At 34.9% G+C, this 14,460-nt stretch overlaps 1 protein-coding gene across 3 annotated transcripts in view; it reads left to right on the top strand.

The window, feature by feature from the left end:
- LOC123557459 (golgin subfamily A member 1-like) overlaps positions 1-14,460 on the top strand; it is a 44,596-nt gene that overhangs the window by 6,849 nt on the left and 23,287 nt on the right. For all 3 annotated transcript variants that reach the window (XM_045348921.2, XM_045348920.2, XM_045348922.2), the window contains exons 2-9: positions 2,105-2,257; positions 2,628-2,704; positions 3,425-3,515; positions 6,477-6,551; positions 7,052-7,137; positions 7,861-7,989; positions 8,949-9,064; positions 9,509-9,620. In XM_045348921.2, the coding sequence (XP_045204856.2) occupies positions 2,131-2,257; positions 2,628-2,704; positions 3,425-3,515; positions 6,477-6,551; positions 7,052-7,137; positions 7,861-7,989; positions 8,949-9,064; positions 9,509-9,620 (813 nt within the window). In that variant the 5' untranslated portion in view covers positions 2,105-2,130. The remainder of the gene's footprint in view (positions 1-2,104; positions 2,258-2,627; positions 2,705-3,424; positions 3,516-6,476; positions 6,552-7,051; positions 7,138-7,860; positions 7,990-8,948; positions 9,065-9,508; positions 9,621-14,460) is intronic.

Consider the following 14,460-nt stretch of genomic DNA (forward strand, 5'->3'; position numbering starts at 1 on the left):
TAAACGAATAGATTTAAAAGCTTGTAAGATTGCTCTTTTAATTCCTTCATATGTAAGAAAATTTATTTTCAAATCTGAAGTTCTCTCTAGGTCTTGTTGGTCAATAAACATCCCATTTTTGTTCATAATATCTTTCACATATCTAATACCTTTATCATACCATAACTTAAAGAATATAGGTTTTCTATCAATAAGAATAAAGTGATTATAGTATAATGGCATTTCAAGAAAATTATCCACCGTAACTATCTCAGATTTTTCAATCAATTCAGAAAACGCACGCAATACATCTTTCCAAAAGCAATTTTTAACATTGTTGACCATTATGTCTATGTATCCCTTTCAACAATTGCATAGTTCTTCCAAATTCAATGAATTACTAGTAAGACAGTAGCATTTGTTATTTGTACCCTTTAACATCCTTTTAAGCCAGCTAAGTTTTAAACTTTTCAGGTATGCGTACACGTCAACCATTTTTAAACTGCCTTCTGCATATTCCTTTACTGCAACTGAGTTTTTAATTTTTGCCGGCCCTTGCCAAAAGACATGCAGTAACTATGTGGCATTTGTTTACATTGAATGACATCTTCAATTTCTGCTCCCATAAGGCCTAAAAAAAATTCTTTGTTTCCGGTAACAAGCTAAAAAAATAGGGTAGGTAGGTCGGAATTTTTTTATTTTTTTTTTATTAAGACTTTTCGGAAGTTATTTTTGTGTCAAGAAATGAATACAAACAAGCAAATTCGATGAATTGGTATCCCCCGCCGAAAGGGTTTGTGGTGAGGAATGGCAAAAAAAATATATACAACAAAAAGTTAAGGATGTTCCTAAGAAGCAAATAATTTCATTCGTCGAATCAATTTAACAGAAAACGAATGTTTAAAGTGTACATAATAAATGTATGTTACATTGATCTGACTAAAGAAATTATTTTGAATGGAATATGTTTACTGTAATAAGCTTAGCTTTTAGGATTAAATGGAGTTATTTGAAATGTGAGCTTGAAATGTAACTAGAACAAAATGTTGTCTTCGAGTAGTTTGGCACCAAGTGTTGTTTAACATGTACATTTGAATTTAAAAGAACAGTCCTTAAGAGAGTGTTCTTAACAAAGTTAAGAGAGCAAATCAAACCTGTAAGATATCTTGAACATGGCTGGCAGCATGATGGGTGTGGTTACAACTTCACATGTTGAAGGTTTGATCACTTAAAAAAAAGGAATGGGGAAAAAATTACATTGATGAAAAATGAAAAAAAAATGTTTGGGGGGGGGGGGGGGGGGGGGGGGGGGGGGGGGGGAGGGATGCATAATTAGGGGTGGTGGGCATGACTGGGTGGAAGAGCGAGGTGGGGGAACAGTACAACTTTGCATGTTGATAAATATTCATGGAAGGTTTGAAAAAAAAGACTAAGAAATAAAAAAAAAAATATTTTTTTTTTGAGTGGGGAGGAGTGGGGGTTGGGAGAGGGAGGGGGTGTGACCAAGGCAAGGGGGTGACCAGGTGTGGGTACACAACTTCACATGTTTATAATAAATGTTCATGGAAAAGAATGAAAGAAGTTTAATGAAATTCTATCAAATGGTAAGTTTGTTATGTACAAATATGTGGATTTTTAAACAATTAAAGGGCAATAACTCTGAAGTTACTATTGACATCCGGACGAAATTGTGTGTGCACAACCACATTATGGTGATCTAAATTCATTTATGTATAGCAGAAATAGGACAGGTCCAGGTCATACGGTAAAAGGTCAAGGCCACAGCACACAATATTACATATCCACTAGTCCACTTGCTTCCAACAGGCCATGTGGCATGTATATTTTACAAACAGCTCTTGTTGAAACTTGAGATTTAGAAATCATACTGTTGTGTCTGTGATATAGTCTGGGATAATATACTTCACTTTCAGTAATAATATCAAATACTAAGCTGTAAGATGATACAGGTCTATTTATCCCTTTTTGTTTCACTTAAATGTGTGCATTGATAGACTGAAATCCAGAGTTCCGAAGTTGTAGTGAAAAGTAACAGAATAATGTAAGCATGTTGATTATAAAGCTTAAACTTTAAGAGATTTACTTGATTGTATTGTAATTTCAGGATAGACAATCCATGACTGTAGCAGAATGTTTGCTAAGCTGAAGGAGAAGATACAGAAGGAAGGGGGAAATGTTAGTGAAGGGGAGAAAACTCTGTCTCCTCTACCAGGTCATGCAAGTCCACGTCGTGTCAGCCTGGTGTCTACAAGCAATGGTATTTTGCTTGTGTTGTAGAGTTTTAAATCAGACTGTATTGATTAAAGTCATATGGTAGTTTTCAAGCTTTTGATCCGAGGTACCCATCGTTGCATTAATATTTCAAACACAGATGTCCTCTTGGTAAATTGCTTCCCCGAAGTCAGATGCCATACCTGGAAAATGTTTTAGATCACTATTCAGGCATATTAGACAGCTTACATCCAGAGAAACTTTAACTGGACTTGGAGATTGGGTTATTGTTGAAATGTATTTCTGTGGAATGTAGAGTTCTCGCTATATTTTAGAAAGCTAAATTTTCACATATTTGAACCATTCTTTCTTACTTGTTTCATACATTTAAGTAATGAGCTGTTATATTTGTACAGGTAATCCAGCTCAGAGTCCAGTGAGCAAGGAAAAAGTTGGCGAAAGCTTAACCTTTTCAAGGTCAACTGATGATTTGGTATGTATAATGTGACATTTATATTAAGCTATCTAGTCTTTTTTGTTGTCTGGTTTCTATTAAATCTATCCAAAGCTAATGGACCAGGCTTTAATTCAGTGTAATTTACAAACTTACTTTAGTTATTTGGCCTTCATTATTTTAAAAAGAACTTCAGTATTTCAATTGACCTTCCAGTTTCTGCATTCAGTATTAGTAATGACCCTTGACTGCTTATATTTATAAAATGTTTTTACACATTAATTATTTACAAAGAACAAATTGCAAACCATTCAAGAAACGTAAGTTCAGAATATTTTGTATAAAATAATTTACATACTTCTAATATATTTGGAGAAGTATTTATTTTAGTCTATACTAATTTAGTTTCGGTCAGTTGTGAAACAGTTTCTATAACTGACTTCTATCAGTTATGGACACATCATACCTGTGTAACTCTGTGTTAACCTTAACATGTCTTCATTTTAGTGCTGAGCACAAAGCAACCATTTTTCCATTCTTTGCTATGATGTTGCCAGGCAACAAAACCACAGCCTCCTGCTCTCAAAATCCATGCTGTATGTTTAGGCTACAGAGACAGTTTGCAGTTTAGTTCTGTATTTATATAGTCTGGTAAAAGGAAAAAAGCTGTATTAAGGTCATTGATGTAAAATAAACCAGATTTTTTAAAGAACTCATTTAATGTTGTTTTGTAGTGTTTACTGACTTTGTGTCTTTTAGTTAAGAACAGACTTTAGCAGTAAGGAAGAAGTGTTGGCAGCCCTTCAAAAGAGAACTGAGCAGTGTAAAAAGTTGGAAGCTAAAAATTCAGGTAATTTGTGAACCTTTTAATGCTTAACATTCTAATGCCCTTTCTTCACCAGTCTTAAAGGTGGATAATCAGATTTTGGACATGTAACTCATTTGTTCGAAACTTTAGCATCTGATCATTTACACTCATTTATGTTCACTTAACACTTAATACAAATTAGATTTTACTGGAGGTATTTTTAAAATTTCTTTTTCCTATCCTGGTTGCCCAACCAAGATAGAGTTATTTTATCATAAGTATAAATTTGATGAACATACTTTGCCTAAGGAAATGTATAAATATTAGACATATTGTAATATATTTGTAAAATATTTACATTAAAAATTATGTATTTAGATGGAATTCATTAGAAACGCAAGTTTGAAAAATTATTATTACCTCCCTTTGTCTGTCTTGGTTGCGCAACCAAGATAGATTGGAAATAAATGAATTCAGAAGCTACACACAGCTTTAAAACTTGCATTTTGGTTCAGATTGTTCAATAGTTGATATGTCTATCAAATGCAAATGTAAAACTAGACATTGTATCGAAATAAAAAGAAATACCCAGCTTTTTATATACTTTAATATTAAAGGGGAGTAATTACAAAATTTTATAAAAATAATAAAATATACATTTCAAATAGGAATCTAACTCTATGTAATCGGTCTTTTTGTTCCTTAAATAATTCTCTACCAGAACATACAAAAAGCAAAAAATGTCATTAAATGTTGATTAAATGTGATTGACCACCTTTAATTACATTTGCACATATTTGCAATTTTTTGAAAATATTCATTTAAACAGATTAGGATACAAAGTGAATGTTTTATATTAATTGTGAAAAGCACCATTGAATTGATGCCTGACATTTGTAAATACCAAAGATTTGTTTGTTTGTTTTGGGTTTAGTGCCATTTTTATGACTTTTTGAAGAAAAAAAACAGGTATTTTGTGATAGCATGTGCATCTTTCCATCTGTCTGTGATAATTCGTGTTCGGAGCATAACTTTATAATTATTAAAGATATTGACTGTAAACTTGGCGTATAGGTAGATGGTGATGAGACGATGTGCAGAGAGCTTGAGCCAGCTCTGTAGGCCAAAAGTGAAGGTCACAAATTGAGCTAAAAGGTCAAAACTGTCCATCATATTTTTGTGTCCGGAGCATAACTAAATAACCATGCAAGGTATTGACTTCAAATAAGGCATGTAGGTAGGTGGTGATGAGAAGATGTGCAGAGCACATGAACCAGGTCTGTAGGTCAAAGGTCAATGTCACAAACTTAGTTCAAAGGACAAATCTGTCCGTCATATTTTGTGTCCGGAGCATAACTTACTAACCATTCAAGGTATTGACTTCAAACTTGGTCTTGTAGGTAGATGGTGAAGAGGTAATGTGAAGAGAACATGAACCTGGTCTGTAGGTTTAAGGTCAAGGTCACATTGGGCTCAAAGTCCAATCTGTCCGTCATGTTTATTGTCCGGAGCGTAACTTATTGATCATTGAAGATTTCAAACTTAGAGATGTAGAAAGGTTGTGATGAGGTGATGTGCAGAGTGTGATAGGTCAAAGGTCAAGGCCAGAGCAAGGTCAAATCTGCCCTTTATATTTCGTGTCCAGGGCATAACTTAAAATATATTAAAAGTTTTGACTTGCAACTTAGAATAGGCAGGTGGTGATAAGACAATATGCAGACTACACCCCCCCCCCCCACCCCTCCCAAAAAAAAAATCATTTAGTTTATTGCCATTAAGTATCCTGTCACTACTACATCCTGTGATCCATAGACCTGTGATGTCCCTACTGTGTTATGTCGTGGGATAAATACCCAGTGTAAATATACAAGCAGAATGTAATTACAAAAGTGCCTGTAAAGCTTTACTCCTATTAAAACTTTTTTTTTTTGCATAACAGCAAAACGTTGCAAAATATTCCATTAAGTTTATCCCAAAAGCTGCTCTAATTAATTGCAAGTTTTAACATCTTTTATAGTGGACATGTGAACGATTCAGTTCAAATCTTCTTAAATTTATTACTGATTCTTAAAGGATTTACATCTGCTATGAATGGAGAAGTGTCTTCAGCTAATTTAATGTTTTGTGTCTACTAAGTGTAATACTTTCCCTATGTAGTGTGTTAAAGATGACCATCAATACAAAACATGCATATAAAACATATTATGTCTGTGGATGCTTATTGTCTTTTCAAAACAGCAAAAATTGTTACACAGATATGTACCAATAGTAAATAAACCTATGTCCCATAGTGATGTTTTATAACTACCTGCATACCTGTTTTGTTTACATTAGGTATTTTTATGCCCCCCGAAGGTGGGCATATTAAAATCGCACTGTCTGTCCATGTGTGTGTGCGTCCGTGCATCCATGTAAATTCTTGTCTGGGCTGTATCTCTGCCATCTATAAAGGGATTTTGAAATAACTTGGCATAAATGTATACCATAATAAGATGTGTCATGCACAAGATCCAGACCCCTAGCTCCAAGGTCAAGGTCACACTTAGAGGTTAAAGGTTAACATGGGCTGTTTCTTGTCTGGTCCATAGCTCTGCCATCGATGAAGGGATTAAGATATTACTTGGCATACATGTTCCCTATAATGAGATGACTTGTCGTGCGTAAGACCCAGACCCCTAGCTCAAAGGTCAAGGTCACACTTAGAAGTCAAAGGTTAACATGTCTGTTTCTTGTCTGGTCCATACCTCTGCCATTTATCAAGAGATATGAAAATAATTTGACTCAGATGTTAACCATATTGAGGTTTGTCACGCTTATGACCCGGGTCTCTCAGGTCAAGGTCAATGCCACAGAATGATTCATGCTTAAACTATTCTGGCATATTTTGCGCAGACAACTGTAGCACTCTTGGGCACGCTTCAGGGGCATTTGTCACTAATAAAGACAGCTCTTGTTATCAATAAATCATACATGCTGCATGCATTTGTTTTATTGTAATTTTAGAGTATGTGACTGCAATGAAAGACAATGCCAAAAAGATAGAGAAGCTGGAGGGCTACATTGAAAAACAGCAGGATGGTATGTACAGTGCATTCATTTACATGATCTCTTGTGAGGAAAATATTATACATAATGCTGTTCCTATTGATTTCAACAAAAATTGAATGGGTCAGATTTGAGCATAGGTACATATACTTCAAAGGAAAAGCCAGAGCTGGTGTCCTAACATATTGCATTGTTCAAACTTGCAATCCCATGTATAAATTACTTTTAATAAATGTGATAGTAAAATGTACTTCAGAGGAAAATTTCAACACATAGATTGATATTCAACCAAAACCTTTCTATAAAAAAGTGGTTGTTACAACAAGTTGTCTCCCCAAGGAAGTGAAATTGTACTGTTTGTATTGAAGCAGGAAGACAAAGGGTTGACCTCTCAAGGAAGGTTATATAGGTATAGATGTTATTTGGAAGTGGTATTAAGCATATGTTAAACTGTAGTTTCAAAATATGAAGGAAAAGAAGTTCTGTCATAATTTTGTAGCTTCAGTGAGGTTTATCAAATATTTTATTTTCAGTGCTTGCCAAAAGGACACAGGAGTTAAATGACCAGTATCAGGCTAGCAGAGTTAAAATGTTAAATGAGCTTGAACAGAAAGAAAAGGTGAGAAATATTGAAATTTAGTAACAATTCACTTTGGCTTCACTGTTTTGGGCTGATTTGAACCAAAGGTTCAAAGTGAGCTATTTTGATGGTGCTTTGCATGTTGTTCATAGTCTGTTATAGCTTTTTACTTAAAAAAACAACCTCAAGAATCACATAACGGATCTTCATCAAACTTAAGTCATGTGGTTCAGTGGTGATGCTTGACCCCTTTTAAGGGTTACAACAGCTGAAAAAAATAAAAAAAATAACAATTTCTTCTCAAGAAACATTTGATGGATTATCACCAAACTTGGTCTGTAGCATCTTTGTAAGAACCAATCCAAGTTGCGCATATTTTATTGGCTTTTGGTAGAATGGTTTTTGGTGGAGTTATTGGCCTTTTAAATAAAAGCTATATTAAATCTACCACCATCTTTTTTTTCACCAGTTTCACAGAATTCTGTTCACAGAATGAGTATATCTGTAAGATCTTTATTAAGATCAATAATGGGTCAGATTTGAGTAATAAGTCCGGGCTTATATGCCTGTGATTAGTCAAAAATGCCATAATTTACACTTGGGTGTCTTCATTTCTAAACGGACCCTTACTACAATTATTTTCACAGGATGTTTACTTAATTAGAGCTCTTTCAAGTTCTTTTTTTTGGGTGAAGTCTGATTAGTATGTTGAGAATTATGTGCCCTTGCATTGTAAAACATGCCTTGTTTCACTATTTACAGAAGAAACAAGAATTGTTAGAGAAGTTAAAGCAAACAGAAAATATGACAGAAAAATATTACAAAAATGAAGAAGAGAAAGAAGAGATTCAGCAGTTCACTACACAGGAAATGGGAAAACTTAAACATATGGTAGGTTTGTTACTAGTAGATGGGAAAACATAAACAAAAAATCTTTTTGTAAATGGTTGTTTTTCTTCTTCATCAAGGAGGTCAAATATAATCAAGATCTATCTTGTTGTAGCCCGCCCGCTTAGCTCAGTAGGTAGAACGTCGGTCTACGGATCGCGGGGTCGTGCGTTCGATCCTCGGGCGGGGCGTATGTTCTCCGTGACTATTTGATAAAGGACATTGTGTCTGAAATCATTAGTCCTCCACCTCTGATTCATGTGGGGAAGTTGGCAGTTACTTGCGGAGAACAGGTTTGTACTGGTACAGTATCCAGGAACACTGGTTAGGTTAACTGCCCGCCGTTACATGACTGAAATACTGTTGAAAAACAGCGTTAAACCCAAAACAAACTATCTTGTTCTGTCTGTCAACCTGGCAAGATATTTTTCAATTCAAAGATACAAAGTTCAGGTACATTGACCATTTCCAAGTTTTTTTTTATAAGTTCCCTATTGGTTGAACACTTGAGAAGACTATAGGAATGCCGTCCATCCATCCCTCTGTCTGTCCGTCCATCAGCAAATCTGGATCCCGCAATTACTCAAAAAAGTATTCAAGCTAGGTTCGTAAAACTTGGTATGTATATAGAGGACAATATGTAGATTATGCATGTACATGACTTATGCTTGTAGGTCAAAGATCAAGGTCACTATTGAAGGTCAAGTAAACATTGATTCTGCTCCATAACTTTTATATGCATCATTTTTGATGGATAATCTTAGTGCTACACAGATATGTTTCTCATGATGAGACAGTGTGCTTGTCGGTCAAAGGTCAAGGTCATTATGGAAAGTTTTCCACTGGTAGGGGACCTCTGTATTGCCACTGCAATACTCGGTCACTTGTTCGCTTTGTTTTGGTTTATACTTTAAGTATTTTTATGATGAAAACCATTTTAACATATTTATCTTGTTTTTCAGCTTATATTAAAAGAAGAAGAATTGGCAAAATGTCAGAATGAATTGCAAGAAGTTCAGAAGAAAAACAAAGAATTGTTATCATTAGAAGACAAGGTTAAATCTGTAGAATCAGATAAGTAAGAGACTGTTTGTATTATATTGTTTATTCTGCCTTATGTGTAGGTGGACAGCAGACCTCAGTGTCTGCTCAATAACTCAAGCATTTTTCTTTTTCAAACAAAGACAGAATTTTTCATTTGCTGAAATTTATAAAACTTACTACGACTTCCGCGATTTAATTTGGTCTTACTGAAAGGTAAAGTAAGTGTATCTCTAAAATATCTAGTCAAAACTTGAAAACCAGCCAGTTATTCAAAGCTTTGTAACGCTCATAAACAATGAATTTGGTGTGTGTTTTTTTACCTAAAAAAGAATGTTTGTCATAATAGTTATTAGGTGAAATCAATTAAGAGCCAGTTTTGACTTGTATCCTTAGAGATGCAAACAGTGATAGTTTCTGCTAAATGCCTAGAGTGATTTTAATGGGATATTTAATAAACTATGATTTATATGTTTTGTAGATGTAAATTAGAGGAGGAGGTCACTGGCCACAGAAAAATTGTTAGTGCTTTAACCAAGGAAAGAATTACCCTTGAGGAATCCCTCAATGAGGTGAAATCCCAGTTACTAGAGGTATGGGTATATGATATTATTTTTGTCTAATGTCTCTTTTACTGAGCTGTTGTCTGTTAATATCTAAGTGGATGTAGAAAAGGACATTATAATGAAATATAATTTGCCTCTGTAAAAGATTAAGTTCCTTCCAGTTCAGAAGTTGTTTCATTTTCTTTTTAATTTATTGCTTTAATAAAGTCTGGTATAGCTTATGGAAATTATATTTCGAGGGGTAAGTGCCAGAACCTGCTATGTGCATTTTTTAGCTCACCTGTCACAAAGTGACAAGGTGAGCTTTTGTGATCGCGCGGCGTCCGTCGTCCGTCCGTCCGTCCGTCCGTCCGTGCGTGCGTGCGTGCGTGCGTCCGTAAACTTTTGCTTGTGACCACTCTAGAGGTCACATTTTTCATTGGATCTTTATGAAAGTTGGTCAGAATGTTCACCTTGATGATATCTAGGTCAAGTTCGAAACTGGGTCACGTGCCGTCAAAAACTAGGTCAGTAGGTCTAAAAATAGAAAAACCTTGTGACCTCTCTAGAGGCCATATATTTCACAAGATCTTCATGAAAATTGGTCAGAATGTTCACCTTGATGATATCTAGGCCAAGTTCGAAACTGGGTCACGTGGGGTCAAAAACTAGGTCAGTAGGTCTAAAAATAGAAAAACCTTGTGACCTCTCTAGAGGCCATATTTTTCATGAGATCTTAATGAATATTGGTCAGAATGTTCACCTTGATGATATCTAGGTCAAGTTCGAAACTGGGTCACGTGGGGTCAAAAACTAGGTCATTAGGTCTAAAAATAGAAAAACTTGTGACCTCTCTAGAGGCCATATTCCTCAATGGATCTTCATGAAAATTGGTCAGAATGTTCAGCTTGATGATATCTAGGTCAAGTACGTAACTGGGTCACGTGGGGGTAAAAACTAGGTCAGTAGATCTAAAATTAGAAAAAACCTTGTGACCTCTCTAGAGGCCATATTTTTCATGAGATCTTCATGAATATTGGTCAGAATGTTCACCTTGATGATATCTAGGTCAAGTTCGATACTGGGTCATGTGGGATCAAAAACTAGGTCAGTAGGTCTAAAAATAGAAAACTTTGTGACCTCTCTAGAGACCATATTTCTCAATGGATCTTCATGAAAATTGGTCAGAATGTTCACCTTGATGATATCTAGGTCAAGTTCGAAACTGGGTCACGTGCGGTCAAAAACTAGGTCAGTAGGTCTAAAAATAGAAAAACCTTGTGACCTCTCTAGAGGCCATATTTTTCAATGGATCTTCAGGAAAATTGGTCAGAATGTTTACCTTGATGATATCTAGATCAAGTTCGAAACTGGGTCACGTGGGGTCAAAAACTAGGTCACTAGGTCTAAAAATAGAAAAACCTTGTGACCTCTCTAGAGGCCATTTTTTTCATGAGATCTTCATGAATATTGGTCAGAATGTTCACCTTGATGATATCTAGGTCAGGTTCGAAACTGGGTCATGTGGGGTCAAAAACTAGGTCAGTAGGTCTAAAAATAGAAAAACCTTGTGACCTCTCTAGAGGCCATATTTCTCAATGGATCTTCATGAAAAATTGTCAGAATGTTCACCTTGATGATATCTAGGTCAAGTTTGAAACTGGGTCACGTACGGTCAAAAACTAGGTCAGTAGGTCTGAAAATAGAAAAACTTTGTGACCTCTCTAGAGGTCATATTTTTCATGGGATCTTTATGAAAATTGGTCAGAATGTTCATCTTGATGATATCTAGGTCAATTTCGAAACTGGGTCACGTGCGGTCAATAACTAGGTCAGTAGATCTAAAAATAGAAAAACCTTGTGACCTCTTTAGAGGCCATATTTTTCAAGCGATCTTCATGAAAATTGGTCAGAATGTTGACCTTGATTATATCTAGGTCAAGTTCGAAACTGGGTTACGTGCGGTCAAAAACTAGGTCAGTAGGTCTAAAAATAGAAAAACTTTGTGACCTCTCTAGAGGCCATATTTCTCAATGGATCTTCATGAAAATTGGTGAGAATGTTCACCTTGATGATATCTAGGTCAAGTTCATAACTTGGTCATGTGCGGTCAAAAACTAGGTCAGTAGGTCGAAAAATAGAAAAACCTTGTGACCTCTCTAGAGGCCATATTTTTCACGAGATCTTCATGAAAATTGGTGAGAATGTTCACCTTGATGATATCTAGGTCAGGTTTAAAGGTGGGTCACATGCCTTCAAAAACTAGGTCATTAGGTCAAATAATAGAAAAACCTTGTGACCTCTCTAGAGGTCATATTTTTCAATGGATCTTCATGAAAATTGGTCAGAATTTTTTATCTTGATGATATCTAGGTCACATGTGCTCAAAAACTAGGTCACTATGTCAAATAATAGAAATAACTAGGTCATACTCAGTTCAACACTGGGTCATGTGGGGATAGGTGAGCGATTCAGGACCATCATGGTCCTCTTGTTAAAATTTTACAGGAGAGCGTTTTTTTCTTTTTTCTTTTTAATAGTAGGGTATTTTGAGATATCAAAACTATGGTTTTAATTACATTATCATTATTCAATATGTGATATATGTATTTTGATGATATCTTTAGTAAATTAGGTCAAATCCAAAAAAATTGTTTTGGCACAACTAAAAGGCCATTTATTTGCAAATATCAGAATAACTAAAACATTCCATTGAAAGATATCTGGTTTTGGCATGTACAATTCTGTTAAAACTTTCGAAACAATACTGAGCCAGAACATGCTATAAATTGATAGCTGGTGAGAATGTTGCATATCACAGTTTTTGCAAGTGTCGAAAACATTCTATAAAGCAACAGTATCTTCTAGCATATGCAAAGTTGACATAAATGTAAGTTTTTTGGCATACAAATACATTCTATAAAAACATAGATTCTTATGGCATGATGCTTTCTTTGTCTTAGCTTAAGACTTTTCAAGTCACAAATAGCCTATATGCATATAGCTCCATTTAGCTCTTATTAGACTGTCTTATCATGTATTAAGAATCATCTACAACGTTTTAGTTAATGTGTTTATGTATTTCAAAATACATTAATGTAATGGTATGAAATATAAACACTGCATTAATAGAGATATAAAGTTTGATACACATGTTTATGACTGTAATCTATGTAACTATCATTATTGTCTCACACTAAAATAGATAATAGGCAAGGGTAGATTTCTCGGAAGCACACAGCACCAAAAACACAGCCCAGAGCCACGCATTTACATAGTAGGCCCACAACAAAAGAAGCTGTAATGGAAAAATATTTCAGACGGGTTGCTTCAAACATCCAACAAGTACATATTAATATAAGCAAAATATTGATAAAGGGGAAGGAAACGGTAAGGGGAGAAATTGGGCGGGGGTAGGGAGGAATCCGAAGGGGAAAGTTGAACAAGGACAAATATACAAGGGAATGCCATGTTTTTTAAAAACAGTCGCACTACAACGTAAACCACAGTAGCGCAGACATTCATGTACCAAAGACAAACACACAACGAAGATCAACTGAATAACATAGAAAAACGAACAAGCAACACATAAGAAAACAAAAGGGGACCGTTATAAACTTACTAAAAGTAAAGGGGATGGGATGCAAAAAGTAGCGTAAATGAAAGGGAAAGAAGAGGGCTAAGTCTTGGGAACCCCATTGTCAGTCACATTTAAAATGTAGTGGTAAATTTATCTGACTCTCAGTGTTAAGTTACTATTGGAGTCATTGCTTGAATCTTGAACAGCATTTGGTTCTGGTAAACAATCTCTGGTACTGTTTTTACTGTTAATTAAAGCTGTGTAATACATGGAAATATTCAGGAATATTACCACTCTTGCATAGTTGGGATAGACACTTTTTCTCTGCGGCAGAAATAGGTAGCTTTAAATGATACTTAATTGGCAACAGTATTTGCTTGTTGTCTTCTGGAGGGAAACATTTTCAGTTTTTCAAATTCATTACCTATAACCTTTTTAAAACTCCTTTAGTTCACTGATACATATAGAAGAGAGGTTATATATAAAACCAAATATTAAACTTTTTATGTCAAAATATGTTGTTTTAAAAACTATTGTCCCTAATTGTTGAGTCTTGATATCTACTGATCACTACAAATATTGTTTTATAAAATTGTTTATAATTAATTACAGTTATTCCTTCATAATCTGAATAATGCCAGTTTAACACAAAGGCAATATACTTTTCCATTCTTTCTTCAAGAGTGTCATAAATGTGAAGGATTTTTGCCAATGTGTTTCCAACTAGCTTATAAAAAGCAGTTACAATTAATAATGTTTGATTTTTCCTCTTCCAAGCTCATTTGCTGACAGTAATAAGTCTACTTCACTTTTAATAACTTCCACTCTTTTTTCTAAAACATTTAAACAGGATGAATGTTCAACATTCCAGTGCAAAATACAATATCTGCCACACACTCTAAACTTGATAGTCCGTTTTCATCACCTAATTATTGAAAAAACAGTAAAAGTCAACACTGCCAAATAAACCTATCGTGGAATGTCTGCTTCTTGACATGCAAATGACAAACAATCTTACTACCGGGCCTTCAACCAGAATCTTCTATCATAACATAGCACAATATGGCTGTTGCACTACTGTAAAATATCAGTAAGATTTAGGTCCTATCTTTACATGACTTTTTCTGGCTCAGTTGGGTTAATGCATAATATATAGAAAACTGCTCTGCTAAAACGTGCTATCTTTACATAACATGTTATGGATTTTGAAAAATCCTTCCAAAGCCTTAAAATGCAGTCTACCAAAAGCAGCTATTAGTATATAGATTGTTTTGGTTCATTTCAAGTAAGATAAACTTACTTTGATAA

Source organism: Mercenaria mercenaria, chromosome 5, assembly GCF_021730395.1.
Source record: "Mercenaria mercenaria strain notata chromosome 5, MADL_Memer_1, whole genome shotgun sequence".
NCBI classification, from domain to species: Eukaryota; Metazoa; Mollusca; class Bivalvia; order Venerida; family Veneridae; genus Mercenaria; species Mercenaria mercenaria.